The sequence below is a fragment of the Hesperophylax consimilis genome, chromosome 11 (genome assembly GCF_061612785.1).
Source record: "Hesperophylax consimilis isolate HC1 chromosome 11, BYU_Hcon_1.0, whole genome shotgun sequence".
Taxonomy (NCBI): domain Eukaryota; kingdom Metazoa; phylum Arthropoda; class Insecta; order Trichoptera; family Limnephilidae; genus Hesperophylax; species Hesperophylax consimilis.
In genome coordinates, this window is record NC_142846.1 from 24,696,586 (window position 1) to 24,721,822 (window position 25,237).

At 34.7% G+C, this 25,237-nt stretch overlaps 1 protein-coding gene across 1 annotated transcript in view; it reads left to right on the forward strand.

Moving 5' to 3' along the window:
• Positions 1-17,833, forward strand: part of LOC149419946 (uncharacterized) — a 209,098-nt gene extending 191,265 nt beyond the window's left edge. The window contains exons 2-5 of the mRNA XM_089637106.1: positions 13,908-13,952; positions 15,379-15,543; positions 16,042-16,260; positions 17,696-17,833. Of these exons, the coding sequence (XP_089493232.1) occupies positions 13,908-13,952; positions 15,379-15,543; positions 16,042-16,260; positions 17,696-17,794 (528 nt within the window). The 3' untranslated portion in view covers positions 17,795-17,833. The remainder of the gene's footprint in view (positions 1-13,907; positions 13,953-15,378; positions 15,544-16,041; positions 16,261-17,695) is intronic.
• Positions 17,834-25,237: the final 7,404 nt, after the last annotated feature.

Genomic DNA, 25,237 nt, shown 5'->3' on the forward strand with positions numbered 1-25,237 from the left:
TTTATCAATCAATGTTTTAAAATTTCATGTGCTTTTTGACAGTTCGGCCATTTTTTTTTCCTGGTTAATGTATTTGTATTAAGACATTTGTGTTAACTTACATCCCTAGAGATCGGTCTAAAAATATATTTTATTGAAATTTGAGCCTCGAGCGATCCCACGTTATTAGAGTTTTTGTCCCGTTAAACTTGTCCTGCGATTTAAAAAATTTACAGGACGTTAAGTCATCTTTAAGGCGAATCCTAATGTCAAATCACTATTTTGATTAATCTTAACGAATTGGTAAACATTATGAATACCAAAAAATATGCTTTAGATAAATTCAAGGTTTTCCTATCGTTTCGCTTGAATAGAATACAAATTTAAAAAAAATACTCAATAAAAAATATAAATGTAAACTACTAAATTTTTTTTTTTCAATAGAAATATATGAACGTGTAAAGGAAACAACTTTAAAAAATACAGTATTATATCACCTATTTTGCTTTCTTTTAAAATTATTTACAAAATAAATAAAAACCAGTTTTTTGCTTGAAATCTAACGTTTCTAGACTCCGTTTGTCAAACGATTTTAATGCCTATTAACTACGATTTAAGGTATACCAATAATATACATATTTTTGGCTTGTAGCTTCCTCTTAATTCTAGTTTTAAAATTTATAAAAGTCTTATCTAAGCATATAAAAAAATGCTTTTTTCAAAATAATTTAAAGACCCCGATTTGCTTAAAATATCATCCTCATTCATGTTTATTTGAAGTATATGATTATTTTAAAATACAGTTTTTCTCCACTTTTTACACTGTCAATTGGTGGATAAACGTATGATCTAATAAAATAAATTATCAAATATTGGTGTAAACAAAGTTTGTTATTTTCGTTTTAGTTAAATGACGTCACAAAGTGAATTTTTAATAATTTAAGAAGTAATCATAATTTAGCCTGAAGTTTTAAAATATATTTTTTTCTCACCGCTGCGATTGCAAACACTACACAGAAATGAGCCCACATGCTTGTAGCTAGAAAATATAACAATTGTGATGTTGACTGACAGATAAATCGGCGTTTTATATCAAGTATATAATAAAACCGGAATTATTATTGATCGCACAATAACGTGTAATTGTGTATTCCAACCAACTTACCTCAACTTCTGGCAAATATCTAATTTTACAATGCGCTAAATATCGGTTTTACCCTCGAAGCTGCGAAAATAATTAGATCATGTTTTCGGATCACCGATTTAGGATAAATATAGCTTCATGGCAAATTAGTGCTATTTCAAATACACCATGGACCAATAAATACTAGTATAAGTTTAGGGTTGATAAATTGATCTTCGCGCGGGGATTTTTTTAATAAATTCCGATAAACGTCATACTAAAATCTCAGATGTTTCTAAATTAATATATGAAAACCGTTTTATAAATTCTTAAAATCGTTTCACGTGAAATATTGTACTGTTTAGGTATTGTTTTCATTTATTATCTTAAATATAATTAACTTGAAATTGAACAAAAACAAGTTTTATGATTTTGAATACATGGGAATTAATTCAAATTTGAGCCTCGAGCAGAACTGTTGTTATATATTTTGCAGAACGCAATAATGCACATGATTTGAAACACAACTTGGACAAATAAATTAATCCATAGCGCTTTTGAGACAGTTTACAACTAGGCAACAGAAAGGATTAAATCTAGCCAATAAATTCAATAAATTGTTTCATTAAACAATAACCATTAATCATTAATCATTTTGTACTGACGCACCCTTAAAGACATCATACCTTATTCGTAACTTTATTTACTAAACTATCTAAATGTGAAATGAAAATTTCTACAGCTGATACCAAGTTGAAAACTTCCTATTAAATTAAAAATAATTCTCTATTGTTCAGATGAAATAAGTGACCAACTCCATAATTTAAAAAAAATAAGGCTGCATTTTTTCGGGTCACCAAAACCTGTCAACACAAAAATCTACAAAATAATTCTACCTTATTTTACTTTACGGAAAACTGCGAGCTCTCAAATCATGAGTCTATGTTTACCGAGGTAAATGTATTCTTTTCAAAATAAATGTTTTGAAATTGGGCATTTCTGGAGCAGCTATTAGCTTCCTTTAGTTTTCTTAGCATATAACATGCTATCAATCTTTATTCTACGAAACATTAATTTTATGTCGTTGTTTGATTTTCGTAGCTTACTAATACTTCACTTGTTATTTTCCCATTTGGAGGCGCCTGCATAAAATCTAGTAAATGCGTTAAAACCGTACATGTACAAATAGTAAATTCGAGAAAATACTCCGAAAACTACATACTAGGTACTTAATTTACAGGCGGTACCACAATTCTAAAAAGCTTACCTAGGAGGGAAAGGTTTCTTACAACATTTATAAAAAGGTGCAGATATAAAATCGCCAAATATTACCGCTTTTATTGAACCTTCGTGTATAGTGTCAAATATTATAAATTACATGTGTATGTGGAATTGATTACACAACACAGGTACAAAAAATTCCCACGCCGATAATAATAATTTATAATGCTTGAGCAAAACGTCAAATATTTCATATTTGTTGTTGGAAAACCATGGAAACATTTTTTTACATCACAATTTTTTTTAATCAAGGCAATAAGTCATAGGTGATTATTACTTATAACTATGAGGTTATAAACTTGTAGTCTCTACCGGAAATCAGATTAAATCTATATTAGTTTGCCAGGATTTAGTGTGGCTATGTTTCCTGTTAGGAAATAATACACCTACCAAATGTTACCTTTGTATTTTCATTTTACACGCTTGTAAGATAAAACTTAATGAAAATCTATCAAAAAAAAAGTATATCGAACAATTTAGATATTACATTTAGGTAGGCGACACATAACGCTATAAGCATCATGGCTTGACCCATATCGTTCGCATTCACCATCGATGGGAATGTATGGCGAACGGTATGTTGAAATAGGCCAAGCCACCAAAATATAGCCACCAAAATATAGCGGTCCATCACGGCTTTAATGTTTTGATTTGTCAAAAACATCTATTGACAGTATTTTTAACTTATTAGGGCTTAGAGAGAGAATGAATCAACAGAGGAAACCTTTATTTTGTATGCCCAGAAGGCTTTTATATAATACGTAGAGCATCCTTTTTGGGAAATTACATTCATTTATTTAATTACATATATAAACCCAAGGGTAAAATTCACTATTATTCAGAGGAACACGATCGTCGATGTGAAAAATATAAAAAATAATTTTTTTAAATTTATAATTTTTTCCCGTTCAATAATATTTTTCCATGGAATAAGCCAACAATTTACCTTTTTTTACCCGAAAAATACATTAAAAAGTTTTTTTCCTGTTTTAATTGTATTGTCATGTAGGGCAATTTATCCATGTACATCTTGTATAGTTAATTATATAACAAATATTAAATTTACAATGTATTAAAATTAAGTAATTAATCAATTATTTTGATTTAGTTAATTATATTTTATTCGATTAACACAGCTACTTCTAGGAAAATATATAAGTGGTGGGTTTTTCAGGAACTGAAAAAATAGTTTCACGGTCCAACCAATTGACATCGACGTAGTTTTTTAGCCAAAGCCAGCGGATTGCTTACTTTTAGCTTATTGGAATAATTACTCATCCGTAAATCACGCCTGGCTCCATAGACATATGAATATTAGTAGACCTGCCCTAAGTGATTAAAAGCGTATTATCCCCGCTCCCCATACCGGTTCCATTGAGCCGGCTGGGCTCGCATATGGCCTCAAGTGAAATTTGAAAACGTGACGTCATCATTCTTGTGCGAACTATGGTCGAGGCATCATCGGTTCATTTTACGAAATAACACGGCAAAATTTTGACTTGTACTATGAAAACTTGTAAACATAGATTTGAAAAAGAGAATAAACCCAATTTTCGTATTACATTCCATATATAAGCATTATTTTACTTTATTTTAAGCATATTCACATCGTATAATATAGATCAGTTTTAGAAACATATACTATCACATCGAGAAACGTCTGGACGCGAAACGCAAATCTGGTTGGTTGCTGGGAAGTAAATTATGAACATTTATAAAAGTGTCTTAACTAAATACTTAAACGAAATATTCGACTCTGAAAATGGAACCGAATTTTTTTGCCGAATTTGTACTTCGCAAATTTGTTCATAACGTGGCGAGTAATTTGCGCTCCCATGTAAAAATGTCTATTCATTCTAAAGCAGATTTTACTTTTAAGAAGTAAATGGTGATATTATAATGCGAGATGCCTATTTACTGTCAGATTGATTTATTGACGAATCACAGTCAGCCTTACTCCCTTCGTTCTTCAACAGTTGATTTTACCCCTCGCCATTATCTTCTCGTCTATTAATTCCTATGTCTGCGCCTGGCTCTCATTTTGGCGTTGTTGTTAAAATGTACATCGTGACACTATAGCAATGTTATCGTAGTATCCAAGCTTATATATTGCAGAACTTACAAAAAACGACAACTTTCAAACTTGTGGTAGAATTTGATTTTGGAATAACCTAGTTATTAAAACCTCAAATTTTAATATTTAATTATTGAAGACAATATTGCTAAACGAAAATCTGAAACAGAAAATTCAGAATAAGTCCTGGGTTCGAGTCCTAGATGTGACCGTATCTTTTTCTGATTTTCGTTTAGCAATGCTAATATTGTCTTCAATAATTAGATTTTTTTTCCTCAATCCTTACCCAGATAGGTCTACGCAACTACTTGATTCGAACGGCATTATAGAAATTTCGGCTTTTTCCAAACAAGCTTCTTGGATGTTCTTTTATTCTTTTTAATTTTTTTTTGGCAATATACTGAACTAAAAAATTACTAGATCAAAGCAAAAGTGGTGGACCAGATAAAATACCTCCTGTATTTTTGAAAAATTGTGCTACCAATCTGGCGTATCCTTTATATTTGCTGTTTAATCAGTCTTTACGAACAGGATGTTTTCCTACTAAATGGAAATTCAGCTTCCTTACGCCTATTTTTAAAAAAGGCGATAAACACGAGGTGATTAATTACAGACCGGTGTGCCTTTTATCAACGATTCCTAAAGTTTTTGAAAAAATTCTTCTTAAAAAAGTTATTTTCCGATTAAACCACGTCATTTCTCCTAAACAACATGGTTTCTCTACTGGCAAATCTACCCTTACTAACTTGTTAACCTATCAAAACTATATATCTGATTCCATGTCTAGTAAATGTCAAGTTGACTCTATTTATACCGATTTTAGCAAGGCGTTCGATAAAGTCAATCATGAGTTATTGCTGAATAAACTCCATAAATTCGGTATAGGAGGTTCACTATATAAGTGGTTTAATAGTTACTTGACTAAAAGATTACTGACTGTTAAAATTGATGGTACATTTTCATACAAATTCACTGCTACGAGTGGTGTTCCCCAGGGGTCACACTTAGGTCCAATCCTGTTTTTATTATTTGTCAATGATGTATTGTATATTTTCAATGATGTTCGAGTGTTAATGTTTGCAGACGACCTGAAATTATTCAAATCAATCAGAAACATTAACGATTGCCATATATTATCAAATAACTTGTCAAGATTAATTATATGGTGTCGTGATAACCGCTTGCAACTTAACATAAGCAAATGCCAAATTATGAGATTTCATCGAATAAAGAATCCAATATTGTTTTATTATTTCATTAACAATATGTCGTTAGTATCTGTCTCGGAAATTAATAACTTAGGCATTTGGTTTGACACGAAACTTAACTTTATCAAGCATATTGAAATAAATAAATTGTTAATAAAATTAAAAACCTCATACTATAATGATAAATTCAAAAATATATTTCAAGACTCAAAAAAAACATGGGACGAATGTAATCAAATATTAGGAAAGAAATGTAAAAATGATTGTGACCAAGTTGCATCCAAATATTTGATGAAAGATCGGACCGAAGAAAGCGTAACAAATGACTTTGTTGATTATTTCTCTGACAATGTTTGCAATATGTTACATAAATGTAATCACAGGACAACTGGGTTAGAACCAGAGGAGATGCCTCAAAGCATGTACCTACCTAGGGCTAAAATTGCTGATATAGAAAACATTGTGAAGCAACTTAAAAGCTCTTCTCCTGGAATCGATAATATCAGAATGAGCGATATTAAAAAACATATATTAACATTAGGTCCAATTATAACCCATTTTGTAAACAGAATCTTATTTGAAGCAAAAATTCCAGATGATTTAAAATGTAGTATTATCAGACCCATTTATAAAGGAGGTGATCACACCATTTTGGGTAATTATAGACCAATCAGTATTTTGCCATCACTCGAAAAAATTCTTGAAAAATACATTCAAATTAAATTAATAAAATATTTGGAAGATTTTTCTATTATTGATACTAACCAATATGGATTCCAAAAAAAAAGGGCACTGAAGTGCTACTTCAAAAGTTTGCCAGCTTGATAAATAATAATTTAAATAATAAACATCATGTATTAGTCTTATTTATAGATTATTCCAAGGCATTTGACACTATTAACCATAAAAAATTGTTGAAAATACTAGAAATCATAGGAATAAGAGGGAAACTTCTAAAACTATTTGAAAATTATTTGAACAACAGGTGCATGCAAATAAAGCTTTTGAACACATTAAGTAAAAAAAGAAAAATCTTAGCAGGTGTTCCTCAAGGTTCCATATTAGGTCCTATTTTATATATAATTTATGTATCTTTTATTAAATTTATTTTTAAACATGTAAAACACTTTGTGTACGCGGATGATACTGCATTGGTGTTTTCTTGCAGTGATTTGCAATTATGTATTGAACTTTTACAAAAAGATTACATTGAACTTTTAAAATGGTCTCACGACTCTGGCCTAATCATAAATGCAAAAAAAACTAAATTGATACACATTAGATCACCCAATGCCAAGGTCAATACTATTATACCCGAAATTAAAACACACAATTCAGATTGCCTACATGTTGGTATCCCTGCGTTGTGTACATGTGAAAATATTGAACTGGTTAAAAAATATGTTTATTTAGGTGTTATTATTGATTGTTTTTTCAAATGGGATTTACAGATAAATAAAGTCTGTGAACGACTGAGATCTATTATTAGTAGATTATATAAATTAAAATTTTATGTTCCAATATGCACACTTCGAATAATTTATTTATCACTAGCTGAATCTATCATAAGGTATGGAATTACAGCTTGGGGATTTTCCTCTAAAACAAATATAAATCATGTTCAAGCAGTTCAAAATTCTCTTGTTAAATTATTAGCTCATAAAAGTTTATATGAACAAAGGCATAATGTTCCACACCTTTATCAAAATCTGAAAATCCTCTCGGTAAGAGCAATTATGTGGTATAAAATAATTTTTCAGCACATAAATAGCCCTATGTACATAAATAGACTGGAACACACTTACAATACTCGATTTACATTAAATGAAGGACTAATCGTACCAAAGCATGTAAACAAATATGGAAAAAGAACGCTAGACTACATGATACCAAATTGTTTAAATATGTTACCTGCAGAAATCAAAAAATGTACAAATATAAAAAGAAATTTTTTGTTGAAAAATTGGCTAGCTGAAAGAAATAGTTTGTACTAGACTCTAATACAAACTATTTCTAACTGCATACGCTTTAATTGTTTTTTGTTTTTATTTTTATTGTATTACACCTCTCATGATATGAATGTATACATTTGATATAATCTGTTTAAGTTAAAAGCACCCAATGACAAACTACTTTAAAGTAGTTTATTGGGACTTTTTGATTTTTGTATATTATTTTGATATTAAATAAAAAAAAATAAAAAAAAAAAAAACCAATAAAGCTTTGAAAATGTTGGGATTTATTTTAAGGGTATCTAGTGATTTCAAAAATGTAAATACTGTAAAAACATTATATATGTCACTAGTAAGGAGTCATGTAGAATACAATTCCACGGTTTAGTCCCCAAATTATGAAGTTCATTCACATGCGATTGAAAGAATCCAAAATAAATTTTTAAGATATGTAATTTTTAAAATAGGCATTCCTAGAGAAAACCAAAATTACGATAACGTACTTTGTAAAAAATTATCTGATCGCAGAATTATTTCCGATTTAACCTGTTTGTATAAAATTATTAATTCAATGTTTGATACCCCTGATTTATTATATGTAATCTCTTTTCATACTCCAAGAAGGTCGGTTATAAGACAGTACCTACCATATTATTGTAGCAATTCTATTTCAACGTCCCAATATCACACTCCTATGCGACGGATTCAACAGCTAGGAAACAAATACTACGATGTTGTTGATATATTTAGTACATCAATTTCAATATATAAGCATACCCTATTGAAGTTTTTTTCATCAAGTAGTGGAATATTTTAATAAAGGTATTTAATTTGATTTGACTAACACATAATAATTTTGTAAACTGAAACAGAAAAAAATATTTTGGATTTTTTATGTTTTGTGCCTGCATGCTGTGTAGATTAAGTTCAGTGATATTTTGACTTTATAGTTATTTTTCTGCAATTGTTTTAAATAGTCGCCTGCACTATTTTCATGTATAAAATCGTTATTATTTTTATATATATGTATGTAAAAGCCATAATAGGCGTGAAATAAATAAATAAATATCTACATAGCAACCAAAATGTTCGAGAAGTTTCTTTACCTAATAAAAGCGACAGCATGAAGAAACTCGTCAGTCAAATCACTCATCCAAACAAAAAACTCCCTTCGTCGCCAATGGCACAAATATAAAACCCCAGAATCAAAACGGTCCAACAAGCCCAAATTAAAAAAGCACTAACAGAGCACTCCAATTCAACCCAGAACGACAAGCTACAAAGCATCAACCTACAAGATGGCTCCTTATGGAAACTTGCAAAAGCCCTTCAAACCACCCCCACACCAAACCACCCCATCCAAACCTCATCCGGGCTCGTCTTCGATGACCCGGACAAAGCTGAGGCGTTCGCAGACAGCCTAGAAAAACAATTTAGCCCCAGCCTCAAGCACGCCGACCCCATACAAATTACTAACGTCAACCGCAAAGTAAACTCAATCTTCAACACCCTCCCCTCCACCAACATTCATTTCACCACACCCGCAGAAGTTTGCCGAGCTATAAAAAGTCGGAAGAACAAAAAAGCTCCAGGTCCCGACGGCATCACGAATTTCGCACTAAAAACCCTCCCCCGCAAAACAATTCTGGCCCTAGTAAACCTCTTCAACACCGCCCTTCGACTGCGCCACTTCCCCAAAAGCTGGAAGCACGCCCACGTCATCGTTTTAGCCAAACACAGCAAAGACCGGCTTCAGTGCGAAAACCACCGTCCAATCAGCCTCCTCTCCAACATTGGAAAAATCTTCGAACAAATCCTCCTCAGCAGGCTCCTCAAGCATATACACTAAGTCTCTACACTTCCCGACGAGCAACACGGCTTCAGAGCTGAACATTTCACCCTTCATCAACTCCTAAGAGTCACCGAACTCATTCTCGGCGGCTTCAACTCCCAGCGGTCAACTGGCACCATATTCCTGGACATAGCCAAAGCTTTCGACAAAGTGTGGCTCAATGGCCTACTTTTCAAACTCCACGACACAGGGATCGATCCCCAGCTACTCGGGACCATAAAATCTTTCCTACATCGCCGCACCTTCCAAGTGAAGTACGGCAGCGCCCTCTCCACCACTCGCTTCATGACAGCAGGCGTCCCCCAAGGATCCCTGCTGTCCCCCACCCTCTTCAATATCTACACACACGATATTCCCCTTTCAGAAAATTCAACCCCCCACTCCAAAAAAGCCATTTATGCCGTTGACACGGCCCTTCTGGCGCAATACAGTTCTCCCAGGATGATAACTTACCGACTCCAACAAGACATCAACAAACTCCAAGACTGGTATGACAAGTGGCGCATCGATGTGAACCCCTCCAAAAGTGTAGAGGTTTTCTTCTCCCATAGAAAGAACCGTTGCACCCCTTGGAGGGCTGTAACTCTTCACGGCGAAGTCATATCATGGCACAACACCGCCAAATATCTTGGAGTGACCCTTGACAAAAAACTTTCCTGGACCGCCCACATTTCAGAAACGCTTAACAAGGCCAGAAAAACCTCTTGTGCCCTCTACCCCCTCCTTCATGCAAACTCAAAAACCTCTCTTTACAATAAACTCACCATCTACCGCGCTAAAATCAGACCTATCATTACCTACGCCTCCCCCATCTGGGCCACGGGGAACACCAAACATCTAGAACAATTCCAAAATGCAACGCTCAGACGATACACCAAAAGTCCATGGTTTGTCAGAAACTCGATAATCAATTCAGGCACGAAAATCCCCCCACTTAGGAAACACATAGTCGATCTGGCCAAAACTTTCTTCAGCAACCTAGCATCAAACCCCAACCCCAGTATCTCTAGCCTGGATAAACCCAACCCAAGCGACACCCTCTCCAAATACCCATACCCCATCTCCATTATACTCCCCCCCTAATGTGCGGGCTTAAACCAATATATTTTTAAAAATAAATAAATAAATCATACATACCAAAATACAAAACAACTAGTATTGTACAAAAAAATAGTACCCCCGCCTTAAAATAAAAAAAAATAAAAAATAAAAATAAAAACATCTCACATCACTCAGTCGCCTAAAGGCAGCCCGCACATAGGGCACAAACCCCCCCCCCCCCCCCCTCCAGGTACCTGCGCACTTCAGACAACGAGAAAAAAAGCTCCTAACAAGAGACTTTGCACCTCGGAAAAAAAAAATCAATTAGATATCAACTCGTCAGTCAGTTAGCCATCAGTCGTTCAACAATTTACAAGATATCGCAAGTGACAACCCGCGCCCCTCCGCTGAGCACGGGGCGATAACACCCGGCTTTTCAATCATGGACCAGGTCCACCGCACCTTTCGGCTACCCTGTTCAGCACTGGAGCACCCGGAAGACCCACGCTCTTCACCAGTTCCTGACAGTCAACGAGTCCAGTCACCAGCAGCGGCGTCGGCTCACTGACCCGCGCTTGACCAGCACTTCACTGCCTACATCCGAAGTCTTCATCATCAGTCCTCAAGTCATCTCACATACGGCAACCTGACTCAAATAAAACACTATGACACACAAAAGTGGCTGCTCAACTGACTTTATTTGCCGGTAGAAAAAAATTTTGGAACTGGAAAAACCTAAATATTATAATGACAATTTAAATCATAGCCCAAATAAATATTTTATTCTAACAAACTAGACTGTAATTTTCATCTTTCTGTGAACGTTAAGTTTGCAAAATTTCATCAAGTAGTATGGGGGATGATGGTGGTTTTTCTAAATATCTGTAGAAAGTGACATTCTATTGTTTTGAAGGTCTAGTGTTCAATATTTCATTAATCTTCGAACTAAACTGTAGATTAGACAAAAAACAAAGTCATGCCGCACGTACTCAATTACCACAGACACTCTTCTTTTTGTACATATACACGGTGTCCGGAAACTCGTAGTACAAGCGGGAAACTGGAGAATCTACACCACATGGGGAACCCAAAAAAACATAAAGTTTTTTGATTTGAGCATTTTCAAAAAAAAAAAAAAAAAACCAAAAAAAAATATTTTTCGGCTATTTTAGGGTTAAAGTTTTTTCTGGTGTTTAGGGTTGAATAACAGATGTTTTAACCCTGCAGAGCAGAAATATTTTATGATTACACCGGGTTAAATGAAGGGTGATTTCAAAATAATGCCTCAAATCCGAGTTTCTTCATTTGTTTTACTTTCAAATAGTTTTAATTAGTTGGGTACTTTGATCTTCAGTAATAATTTATAAGAATTTGATTAAAAAAAAAAAAAAAAAAAAAAAAAAAAATCAACTTCAAACTCGATTTACTCGATAACGAAAGCTCAAATAAAAAAAATATACTACAAAATCGACTCCAAATGTGATGTAGATTCACCAGTTTCCCGCTTGTACTACGAGTTTCCGGACACCCTGTATAAAAGACAGGAAATGCTCCTAAATTTAAAATATCATAAAAATATTAGGTACCCACATACACATTTGTGATTTTATTGAGTTTACTAGGTTAATTATTCAGTATTTTTTTACTAAAACACATTGTTAAAAATAATGATGGTGCTTAGTCAGTAGGTACTTAACTGAACAAATTACATACCTACTGACGAAGCATTATCATTATTTTTAACAATGTACTTTAGTAAAAAAAAAAATAGGTACCCATTCATATAGATGACAATTTGCAGTATTACTAGCGAGGGTAATAATATAAAATGTGTCACCATCGCTGAATCAACTTGAACTCAATGTCACATATTATAAATTAAATTCCACATTTATCCTAAAAACTCCAAAAAAGTAAACAGAATTCTGAAAAAAGTACATCATGGTCATCAGTAAGATAATTGGTATGTTTTTATTCCGCACAATGAACATCCGATGATTAACAATTATCTTCATTACTAGGTGTAAATAATTTTCCATTGAAGTTGTTGGTCAATAAATTGCGAGGTAATTTCGCACAACGAGGGGATATCATTTTTGTTTATTTTTTTCTAAATTATTCTTGATTTTTACGGCTAAAATACTTTAGTAATTTTGATGATTTCGGTAGGAATGTAAAGAATATATAGTATAGAAATTTATATAATTATTAGAACAATTATTATGGTTATCTACATAGTGTAACTATGAGTTAATAGTGGGAAGTCTTTTGCTGTCACGGGCAGTTTTCTGCTTATAAAAGGGAGTGCAAAATAAACAAAGTCATCAGTTGACTGTGTTAACACATCAAGCAACAATGTTGTCTTTTACGTTTCTCGCCCTGTCTGCGCTCCTGGTACGATATTTTTTTATTTATTTTTACTTGCAATCACGGAGAAAACTTACTGATATAAAATATTGCTAATTTATTAAATACCTCTTCAAATCATTCATATTCCTGTTACTAACGGGACCTTTAACGAATGATTTCCTAACTAACCATATCGCAACATGTATTTATAAAAACTCTATGTTTTCGCATTTCGTCATTATACATATAATAACTGGATAAACGCAGCTGATATATTAAAGTACTAATAGTTTATTTTGAAAATGGCTTGCCATAACCTTTTTAACAGGATTTTAATAAATCAGAAACACTAATTTTTCTCCGTGTAAGTTTGAAAAATACGACGTGATTCAATATTTTTTGTTTTTATAAATTGCAAATTTTGTTTTTTTGGAAAATCTTCGTGTAAATATTTGAAAAATAATTCAGCTACACCTTACCACACTAGTTCACTGAAAAGTTACTGACCGCCACTGTTACCTAAATTTACACCATTTTTGTATATGAATATAATTTCATGATAATTTTCCTCGACGCAACGGTTTCTATTAATCCGCTATAAATCCCATCTGGGTTGTATCAATATTGATAATACTTATTTACCAATTTTTGAGATAGAATAAACGGAATAAAAATATGATTGGGTATTTCCATTCGGTTGTTTTTATAAGCATGTGCTGCTCAGTCACAGAAGTTGATAAAAATAACATAATAACGTTGAAACCATTTTTATTTCAATGTGATTTTTTACGGGTTCGCGCAAGTACATAATGAAATTGAATGTTCATTCTGGATTTATCGCAAAACGTCAATTGTAGATGTCCCATGTAAATAAAACTGGATGGGTAAATCTGAGAAGATATTCACAGGGGACAACAGCATTTTTTCTGTAAATAAAAGTGTTTTTAAACATTGGTTCGTAGCAAAGAAAATTAGAAAACAAGGTTTAACATTTATCTTAGATATTTCATATTATTCATATTAATTTGATGTTTTGCTTTTGTTACAGATTTCGGTTGGCGCCCAGGACTGTTCCCAGATGCCTCCTAAGATTGTAAGTATTTATTTTTATGTTTGTTCAGTTATTTATTTATGTAAACATTAATTTATTTTATTTAGTTTATTTAAACAATCACCAAGTTTTTACGTACAACGCTGTACTTATATCATTTTAAATACGTCTATTTTAATCACTTCGATTTCGTAAATTAATGGATGCAAATATTATAAATGGAAATTTAAACCATTTCCAGACATCCAATCGAGCTGAAACTCGGCAGATACACTCGTTGTCAATGACAGTGCATTATATCAAATTTTGGTGGCAATCATACATACACACGCGAACTTGTACGCTTTTCTCTGAAATTGGATGACATCACGTTAGTTAATAAACGAAAAAAAATTCGGTCCTGCCCATTCGGATTTAAATCAGTTGTAAGCGTAGTTGACTCCAATTCCTAGGGAGAAAGGTTCAATCCTCAGTCCCACCAAAGTACTTTTTAGTACCAAGGTATTTTTTTTAATACATTTGTTTTTTAATACATCTTTTTGCAAACTTGGCAAAATATGCCAAAAATCGCTCCAGAATACCGAGAGAGTAATTATGTTCATTAAAGTTTCTGACCAGAGTTCTGTACAGAGTGGTGAGTGTATTTTATATTAAAAAAAAACAGCTTATAAAACAATAGCAGCAATTGCAATAAAATAATTACTACTCACTACAATACATCGTGGTAATCCCCGACGAATAACTCATCCGGAGCTATTGTGTATTATCAACTACACGTTGAATAAAAATCATATATATTGTGATATTTCCACTGAATAAATATAACGCACTAGAAATTCTTTTCAGGTAGACCTAAATGACTTAAGACACTGACTTAAGGAGAATATACGTATATACATGTCAAAAATAGTCCATACATAATGTGTCTTTCATCTCCTCGAATATAGGTAAAATGCATACAGATCGCTTGGCAAGTGGTCGATTTAAACGCAAAATTAATTTTTTCGGTGAATAATTTTACCACAAAGGAAAAAGTTAATCAAGGAAAACTTTAACAAATAACCTTATCCCAAAAATAATAATTTTAATGTATTTAATAAAAAGACTTTGTTTTTAATAATACCTTTGTCGTATTATTTTTAATAAATAAAACCAACCGGTTCACGGTGAACCTTCACCAGGGTGAAGACTATGCCCAAGTCTTATCTAAATTTGGATATAGGTTGGTTGGTATATTTAACGATTAGTTCGCCATTCTACCGCCAGAGTGCAGTAGGGCTGCTTTCAGCACTGGCAGTAAACATGTTAAATTTTCACTCTTTCGGCATTTGCCGAACTGTATTCCAAACCAAACCATCCATAACCCGAACCCCGCCGGGTACAAGACAGCTAGTACCCTATAAACAGCGGTAATCCTTGGCTGAACTATTTTCAATTATTAATTGACCCCTATTGTTCATTATTTTAGCACCCTTCGGAATGTTGCCCCGGTTCCTGCCCCAAGATCATGACCTCCGCCATAGTCGCGGAATGTGGGCTCCCCGCGGACATGGAGCACGGTCCCGGTGGTCCTGGGGGTCCCGGAGGTCCTGGGGGCCCGGGGGGTCCTGGGGGCCCGGGGGGCAGACCATCAGTGAGTATACCTTACCTTGTTTATCAACTGCTCAATGGTAAAACTAACCTAACCTAAGCTACCCTAATTGAACTTAACCTAACCTAAATTTTATAAACTATATTTTTCCCCTGTAATTTTTGTTTCTTCCCGGACCTATAAATCTGACAGGCCATATCGCTGGTCCACACTCTTGTTTTTGACCCGGCACCGGACTATCGTTTGCACAAACCTGCTTCTGGGAAAACCAGTCAGGGCGGCTTTTAATCCTATTGTAATCTTCTTCTGGGTATGTCGCACGGTCGATGGATAAAGGTTTATCGACCAAAAGTTTGCCAACGAAGAAATAACAGTTTACAGTTTGTTCGTTAGAGATCTGCAGTCGTACTCGGGAACGATGACAAGTTATCGATAAATCCTTTATTGATTTACCATGCTAGATACTCTGGTGCCCTCTACTTTACACTGTCATTATCCCTTTGGTAAAAAAACATAAAATATGTTTGTTTCAAAACACAGTGTGAAGGAATCCAGTGCCTCCTGAAGAAGAACAACCTCCTGACTGCCGACAACAAGTTGGACAAGGTGGCTTTGAAAACATTCGCCGACCAGCAATACTCTGCAGAATGGAAGCCAGCCATCACCAAGGCTATCGCCGCCTGCGAAGCCAACACTGACAAGTCTGATGAGTGCGAGGTCCGAGGCGACTTCCATTGCATCAAACACAATCTGTTTTTGGTAAGTGTGTATACACGTACACATTGGTATCTTCAAAGTTTTCATAAAAACTCAATGTATAAGGAATGAAAGTATTTTAATGATGAATTTTCACCGGACGTTTGCTTTTTTCAAAGCCGGCCAAAACGATCGAAATCTGACGGCGTACTCGTCAGGTCATGCGTACAGTTTTGTCGGTTAACAGTAAGGTCAATCCCATTCGGGTCTGTATGAAAACAAAAAGTTATAATTTAAATATTTTGCAAGATTTCCAAAAACATGAATTCTATTGAAATAGTAAACCGCAGTAGTGACCCATGTGCGAGTAATAAAATTGTCTGAAATCTCAATGCATACAGCCGTACAATCGTGAATTAGCGGTTTAAGTGCTGTCAAAACCCGCCGACCAATCACAGGGCGTTTAAGTGTCTCACAGTTTCAATCGTTCGCCAGTGAGACTGCAGCAGCCCAAAATGGGGGATATGCAGACGTGTCCGCGAATTTAGATGAAACTCCTACATTTCAATTTAATGACGGGTTTTCACAGAAATTCAAATGTAACATTGTCATCAAATGGTCACTCAGCGCCGCTTTGAAATTTGACAGTTTTCTGTTAAACGCTGATTCTAGGTGCGTCTCAGCTTTCCATCAAATGTAATAAACTAACAAGCTTAACAGCATGATAGTTGTCCTCTTCTCTGCTGATCACAAAAGCAGAAACATTTCAAATATCCAAAAAACATAATGGAGCTGCACTCAGCGTATAAAGTCATTAATATTAGTGACCATTTGAGACTTTATCACGTGTAAATCTTTGCAAAACAAGTGGGCCTTAGTTAAATCATTAACTATAATAACCTTTTATAGTTGAGTGAATCCCATCTAAGACTGACATTCTCAATTGGGTTATTTTGTGAAGGGAGTGGAAATGGTAAGGAGATGAGATAGGGGATGGTTGAAAGTGCTTGACTACGCAGATCTGGTCACTAGACACAGCAAAATTATTTCAAATTTCAATCAACATATGGATTCCGATTGGAGGTATATCTCAAAGATACTGATAAATTTTGGAAACTGACCACTTTGGAACTTGTAGCAACTAATTATATGTTCATAGTAAGATTCAGATTCTCATTGATCCTATATCTCAAATTAACTTGTACATATTATCCTTTCTCAAAAATATTAATAAAACAAGTGCGTAGAAATAAAGATACTTACAAACAATAATTCTGAAAACATGTTTCTGGCAAACGAAAGTTAAAAAAAAACGTTTATACATAAAAACTTAATTTTGATGGCTGGAGTGACGAATAATGTATCCGTAAGCAAAAAAACACTAGTGGAAGAAGTGGAAGGCAGAAGATTGGCATAAATTTAGTCAATTTCCTTAAAAACTTTTCGTCCCGACTTGTCCAGATCGTTATTAATGTGTTTCTTTTTAACGTTATTCCAGAACTGCCCAGCTTCTGTATTTGTCCAGTCTGCAGATTGCAATGCGCTGAAGGCTTATATTGAGAAGTGCCCAATGCCACCAAAGCCAGCAAGACAGTGATTTGTACAAAATCGAATTATTTTACATTGTGTGTTGTTGCTCTGATAAACAATGTTATAAATAAATACATTTGAAACATATTTGAAACAATATTCATTTTTGGTTATTTCCCTTTTAAAAACTCCGACATTTAAAACCAAGGACGTGAAGAGAATTTTATGCTTAAATTTCCAATTTCCTTATAAAATATTAGTAATTTAAAAATATATCGGAACACTTGTTTATTCTAATTGAAGTAGTATAATTTTTATTAATACGTGCTCCGACATCCTCATAACACATTTGTGTTACTGGTAGTTTGTTAGGAAATGCTTTAATTCATTCGTTGAATGCCTACAGTCCCATTTTTAACAGGAATACGAATAATTTGACCAGATTCTTAATAAATTAGCAATATTTTATATCAGTAAGCTCTCTCTGTGTGTTTATTTTAAAAAAATGGATTCAAATCATCACATATTATCATTTTCAGAAATCTACTACATAGCTAAATATTTGTATGCATGACAGCCATATCTCCTTCCAATTAATTTTTCAAACAGTTAGAGAACATCTATTTCGCCAGTAAAAATATTTATCAACAAGAGAAAATGGATTTTCCATAAAATATCAGAAAAAAAACAATGAACTAAAGTAATAAACATACAAAATTTGGAAATTAATGTTACGTTAACCTACGTTAAAATAGTAGTAAGGCAATATCGAATTATTTATAAAATAATAGTGTTATCCTTCAATAGTTTTTAAACTTTTTTTTTTTACTTTTTTTTTAAAAAAGAAAGACAAACATTCCCAGGTTACGAATAACCCAACAATGTTTGAAAATCTCCTACTACCACCACAGAAAGCCGAAAATGTTGCTTGTGTTGTGATGGAGGACTTAGCCAGCCGAGGAATCGAACACGCGACGCTCGGGTGAGACCCAAGCGCTATGCCCACTCAACCACTGACCGGTCACGGAACGGTCACTGGTTTGTTCTCTCAATCTAAAAATTAATCTGTGAAAATGGTTTTTCAGTATTTACTGAAATCAGCACAACTCCAATGTTCAATCTATGGTATTAACCATAGATTGAAAATTGGAATTGTGCTGATTTCATCTAAAGCCACAAACAATTTCAGGATCATTAGTGGGCAATTTAGATATTTCATTTCCACAAATAATTATTATTTACAATAGAGTGAGTGCAAATTAAAAGCTTATCTGATGGTCAATGCCACGATGATTTCGCCATATACCAGTGGCGTATGGTTCATATTAATAGAATAGTTACCTATTAGCATATTGACTAGTACTTCTGTGAAATTAAACCAAAATTTCTCTGAAATCATAAAATTCGTAAGTATGTACCTAAATACCTTAATATCTTCTTAATTATAAGCCATATTATATTTTAAGCAACATTTTTTTAAAATTTCTAATAAGTAATTATACAATTTGTCCAAAGAAATTTGACAATCTCAATGACTTTTTTCGGGCAGGTAGATGTTATACTATTAAATAGGTCAGTCAAAGTTAGCCACCTAGTCGAAGTTATCCATCTAGTCAAAGTAAGCCTTGCTTGAATAATAAAGGTGCAAAATATTTCGAAAACGCAAACCAGTCAATTATTATACACGGTGTCCGGAAACTCATAGTACAAGCGGGAAACTGGTGAATCTACATCACATTTTTAGTCGATTTTGTAGTATAATTTTATTTTTATTTTAACTTTCGTTTTCGAGTAAATATTTATTCTCTGCAGGGTTAAAAACAGCTTTTCTTCTAATATTGATGCGTATCTCTGACATATTCGCAAAATATAGCTTTCCCTATTATGTTGGGTTCTATTAACATATGAAAGAGAAACGCACGATAGTTTGCAAAAATACGAATTTTGCGGCTTGTCCGATACAGTAGTGCTCGAACCAACGTGAACAAGGTTATTATTATTTTTTAATAATGTAATAAAAAATGTTTGTGAACGTATTTCTTTGTATATGTTTCGGAGAATTTGAACAATTCTTCAAATTTCAAAGTTAATTTTCGTTATTATTTCAGTTCGGTCAAGCAACTAGCCTATAATGATATAGTAACAGAACTTGAATAGACCTTACACAGAACACCCGTCCGTCCGTCCGAAACAACCCGTCCTTAACTAATTTGAAATATGTCCAACATTGGCTTTAATAACTTCTTGAACTCATTTGGAAATGGAATCAACGAGTTTTTTCAATTGTTGCCTTACAGATTGCCCAGACGATATCAGGAATTTTAAGGACAAGAATCTAAGCATGTGATATTGCCATTATTGAAAAAATAAAGATCCGTCTTTGATTTGTGGTAAGGTTCGTTACCTTGTTGGAAAACTGCAACCTATAATTTACGACTACTTCGTAACCTACTACGACTACTTCGTAAGTTCAACAGCTAATCTATCTCCCAAAAGATTTTCATATCGTGACACGTGTTACCACAATCTACATATCTACCCTGATGATGAACACATTGTAATGATGTTCGAAACGTTGACTGAAGAAAGAGAAATCGCAACATAGCTTACCGCCCAAAAAAACTTTTGGACCTGAGAATCTAAAATTACATCAATGTATTTCATGATAATATGTGACGAATCAAATTTCGTCACAAATAAATATGAACGTTAAACTGAGTATGTCCCGCAGTGTGCGCCCAAATACAAAGAAAGTGTTGACAGACGGGGGTTGTAAAGAAAGAAGTGAGAAGTGCGGGGTAGGGCGACAGGTCCTACGAGCTCAAGAAAGAAAGACAGTCGAGATCGAGAGGGGAGAGAGAGGAGACCGAGACAGGAGTGGTGGTGAAGTACGCGCTCCCCGCCCAGCGGTGTGATGCTGGGCGACGTAATGTTGGGCGGGAGACGAAGAAAGTGCGGAGATCAGACGCGGCCGGGAGGGCCTGAGCTGCAGAACGGCAGAGGCTGCCACCTAGGACTTCGGCCTTACTAAGGCCAACGAACAGAACCAACTCAGTGAAAACAGTGTAGTAACCGTGAACAATGACAATGTGAATAGTGGAGAAGTAATCCGAACCATATGACAACTAGTTAAGTTATAGATGTAAGTAGATCTAAGTATAATTTAGATTTAGTATTGACACTTGATAAACCCAATTATAATAGAGACTCATACATAATTAATAGATGTTATTAATTAAATTCACCTCCCTAGTCCCCGCCCAAGCAACCCGAATTGGTGAGAAGGCCGAGTATACGGCTGAAGAGGTAAGTATAAAACAGCAATATATTTAAGTATTATTATGAGCTAGCTGCGGAGGAGATGTTAGAGTGATTTTGTCACAATGGCGCCCAATGTGAAGCGGTTTTAGATATTTTATTATATCTATCACTAATGTTATTGACATTCCTAAAACCCATCCCTGAACAAAGGTAAATATTTGCATGTTCTAATTTATATTGAATTTTGTGTTATTTTTCTCGCTCATGTCATGTTTTGTCTCGAGTTACCGTTGCTTGGGTGTTTCGTTTTTTGTATAGTGTAAACAAATGTACTGTGATGAAGTCAGATGCATGTCAAGTGCTATTTTTTGTCGGGGGGCAGTTAAATCATTATCAAACAAACTCGGCGTTTTGACACATTTGGGACTGTAGGTACCTGGAGATCGTTAATCCTCCCATCACCGATAGATATTTTCAGGAATGTTATATTTTTTATAAAACAAGTAAGTCGGGAGATGTCAAGTGGCTAATTTGTTTTTGTTAAAATGTATTAATGATAGTGATTTTAGGGTACCCATTGGAGTTAATTTTTTGTTGCGTTTTAGGCAGGGGTGTTTGACCCCGAGTAAGGATCATATATTATTTGTCCCGTTGACAAAGGTCATCAAATTAAAGATTTTGGTGAGCTGAGTCAGCAAATATAGATTTGCTGTGTGTGAACGGCATAAGAATAACAATGTATTTTCTATATGTCATTCGGAGAAATTCATTTTCATACCACAATTTCGATCAATTTTATGTGTTCGATAAAAATCCGATAATTAAAAATTGATGGCGGAAGGCGACCGATAGAGAGGGGAGAGAAAAGGTTAGGCGCATTCACTTAACGCGATTTGAGAAAAACAAATATCTTCGTTCGGCGAAACCGTACATTATTTTGTATCTAAAGCCTCGCAATGTTTCGGATAGTAGTCTGCGCAGATGAGAAAATAAAAGGGCGCGTGCGAATGTGATGACGAACTGCGATAGTTACGAATTGGAGCACTTACCACCGACACGATTTGTGAGGTACAAATACTTACGTTTGATGAACTTAGTATGAGAGTACCTAAATGTCTCCATATCTAAAAAGTAATCTGCGTGCGTGATAAAAGACCGGTGTTGGTAGAGGTGCGTTCACAAGTTAAAAAATGTGAAATGCGAACGGAAACGTAAAGGAGCACTGAACGTTCTACGATTTGAGTGGTACAAATATGCATGTTTGACGAAATTACTATGAGAGTACCTAAATGTCTCCATATCTGAATAGTCTGCATGCGTGATAAAAGACCGGTATTGGTAGAAGTGCGTCCACAAGCGAAAATGCGAAAACAAAAGCGAGCACTGAACGTTCCATGATTTGAGTGGAACAAATACGCGCGTTCGTTGAAATTAGTATGTGTGTACCTAAAAGTCTCGATATCTGAAAAGAATTCTGCGCGCGTGATAAAAGACCGTAAAATATGTAAAAGTGCGAAAAATTTAAATAAAATGGGATGATGCATTGAAGCATTAGCCAGCAGGAATGATAAAATGGTGTTGGTAGAGGTGCGTTCACAAGTTAAAAAATGTGAAATGCGAACGGAAACGTAAAGGAGCACTAAACGTTCTACGATTTGAGTGGTACAAATATGCATGTTTGACGAAATTACTATGAGAGTACCTAAATGTCTCCATATCTGAATAGTCTGCATGCGTGATAAAAGACCGGTATTGGTAGAAGTGCGTCCACAAGCGAAAATGCGAAAACAAAAGCGAGCACTGAACGTTCCATGATTTGAGTGGAACAAATACGCGCGTTCGTTGAAATTAGTATGTGTGTACCTAAAAGTCTCGATATCTGAAAAGAATTCTGCGCGCGTGATAAAAGACCGTAAAATATGTAAAAGTGCGAAAAATTTAAATAAAATGGGATGATGCATTGAAGCATTAGCCAGCAGGAATGATAAAATGTGACGACATGTTGAGGTTGCATCTCAAAAGCGGTTGAATGAGAGACAGAGTATCCGGTTTTGGTGGTTTCTCCGTGTAATAGAAACTATCTGGCGCTCAATTTTCCATTGTGTATCACGTCGGGAGATACACTACAACTCTGTTACCATATATTGTTTAGTTTTTTATCATTCATTTCATTTCAGATGTACTTTGTATGTACACCAGATTTCTTGTTTTTGTTATCGACGATGTAGGCGTTAATAGATTTAGGTAAATGAGGAGTGAATAAAGATTAGTAACGGCCTCTTTTGCAAAGTACAACTAAGGTTTAGGTTTAAGTGATCAACGTGTATTGATAAGGAGTTATGCGTATGTAAGTATGGAATTCTATTATACTTCAGACATGCCAGCAGAACTGAGGGGAGATTAAACTGAAGTGGTAGGTATGAATTCCCAACTCCTTCCCTATCCTGATACTTTGAAAATTTTATGTTGTCATTAATAATATTGTCATTAATAATGTTGTCATTTCATGTTGTCATTTAAAATCTTGTCATTAGTTTTTGGTCACATGCTTGGGAAGAAATTTGTAAACAAAAAATTGAAAGGTTTATATCCTCAAGTGTCTGGAGAGGATTAGATCGCTTGGTTAAAAAAAAGTGTTTATGTTAGTCGAGGTGTTAGTATTCATCGTTGATTTTAATGTGTTTTATTGTCACTTTTATTGTTTTCATGTTATTTTATATTGATAGGCTAAATGTTTTGACTTGAGTTTTGTTGTTGGTTTGAAAGAGCGTGTAGCGAAAAAGATTGTCGTTGAAAATGAGATATGATGAAAAAGAAAAAAAAATGATGAGGATAAGTAATGGTAAGAAATGTTAAATTTAGAATATTGAATTTTTTATAATTTTAGATATACCATGTTTAAAGATAAGAAGGTTGTCATATGGGAAAAGGGAAATAGAAAATTATGTTTGTAGGAAACCATAATTTTCTTTTGTAACGAAGGGGGTATTGTGACGAATCAAATTTCGTCACAAATAAATATGAACGTTAAACTGAGTATGTCCCGCAGTGTGCGCCCAAATACAAAGAAAGTGTTGACAGACGGGGGTTGTAAAGAAAGAAGTGAGAAGTGCGGGGTAGGGCGACAGGTCCTACGAGCTCAAGAAAGAAAGACAGTCGAGATCGAGAGGGGAGAGAGAGGAGACCGAGACAGGAGTGGTGGTGAAGTACGCGCTCCCCGCCCAGCGGTGTGATGCTGGGCGGCGGATGAAGAAGTTACAGTCGAGTCAGAGAAAGTGATTTTCAAGTGTTATCCTCCGCCCGGCGACGTAATGTTGGGCGGGAGACGAAGAAAGTGCGGAGATCAGACGCGGCCGGGAGGGCCTGAGCTGCAGAACGGCAGAGGCTGCCACCTAGGACTTCGGCCTTACTAAGGCCAACGAACAGAACCAACTCAGTGAAAACAGTGTAGTAACCGTGAACAATGACAATGTGAATAGTGGAGAAGTAATCCGAACCATATGACAACTAGTTAAGTTATAGATGTAAGTAGATCTAAGTATAATTTAGATTTAGTATTGACACTTGATAAACCCAATTATAATAGAGACTCATACATAATTAATAGATGTTATTAATTAAATTCACCTCCCTAGTCCCCGCCCAAGCAACCCGAATTGGTGAGAAGGCCGAGTATACGGCTGAAGAGGTAAGTATAAAACAGCAATATATTTAAGTATTATTATGAGCTAGCTGCGGAGGAGATGTTAGAGTGATTTTGTCACAAATAATTCTAGTCACTTATGCACTGCCGGGTCAGATTTCAAAGTTCCCAACCAATATCGGCGTCACGTTTATTTTTCAAGTGGTGAAATAGCTTTCCGAAAATTGGAAGGTATCCCTCATTCTGATTGGTGTCCGCAATAACTAAATTATTAGCTCTTCAACAATCATATCTACACAAAAACACACTACAAATGTTTCACACATTCCGCAGAAGAAATTAGTATGTTTACGCAGCAAAATTTCGTTTTTTTGTGTAAATGTTGTTGTTTTGCGACAAAAAGTTTGCAGCTGGCTAAGATATAGTATCGAATACGCGCTGTTAGCGGAAGCCGTCTTGTATGAATCTTGTAAGTCGACATTTATACGATCTGACAGATAGTCTGTTAAAGTTAACGGCAACACGTTGACATGAAACCATCTTAGAGATAGTAAAATTTCAGGTGTATTGGTTTCAGTGAGCGCTTCAAACTATTCATTTCCATAA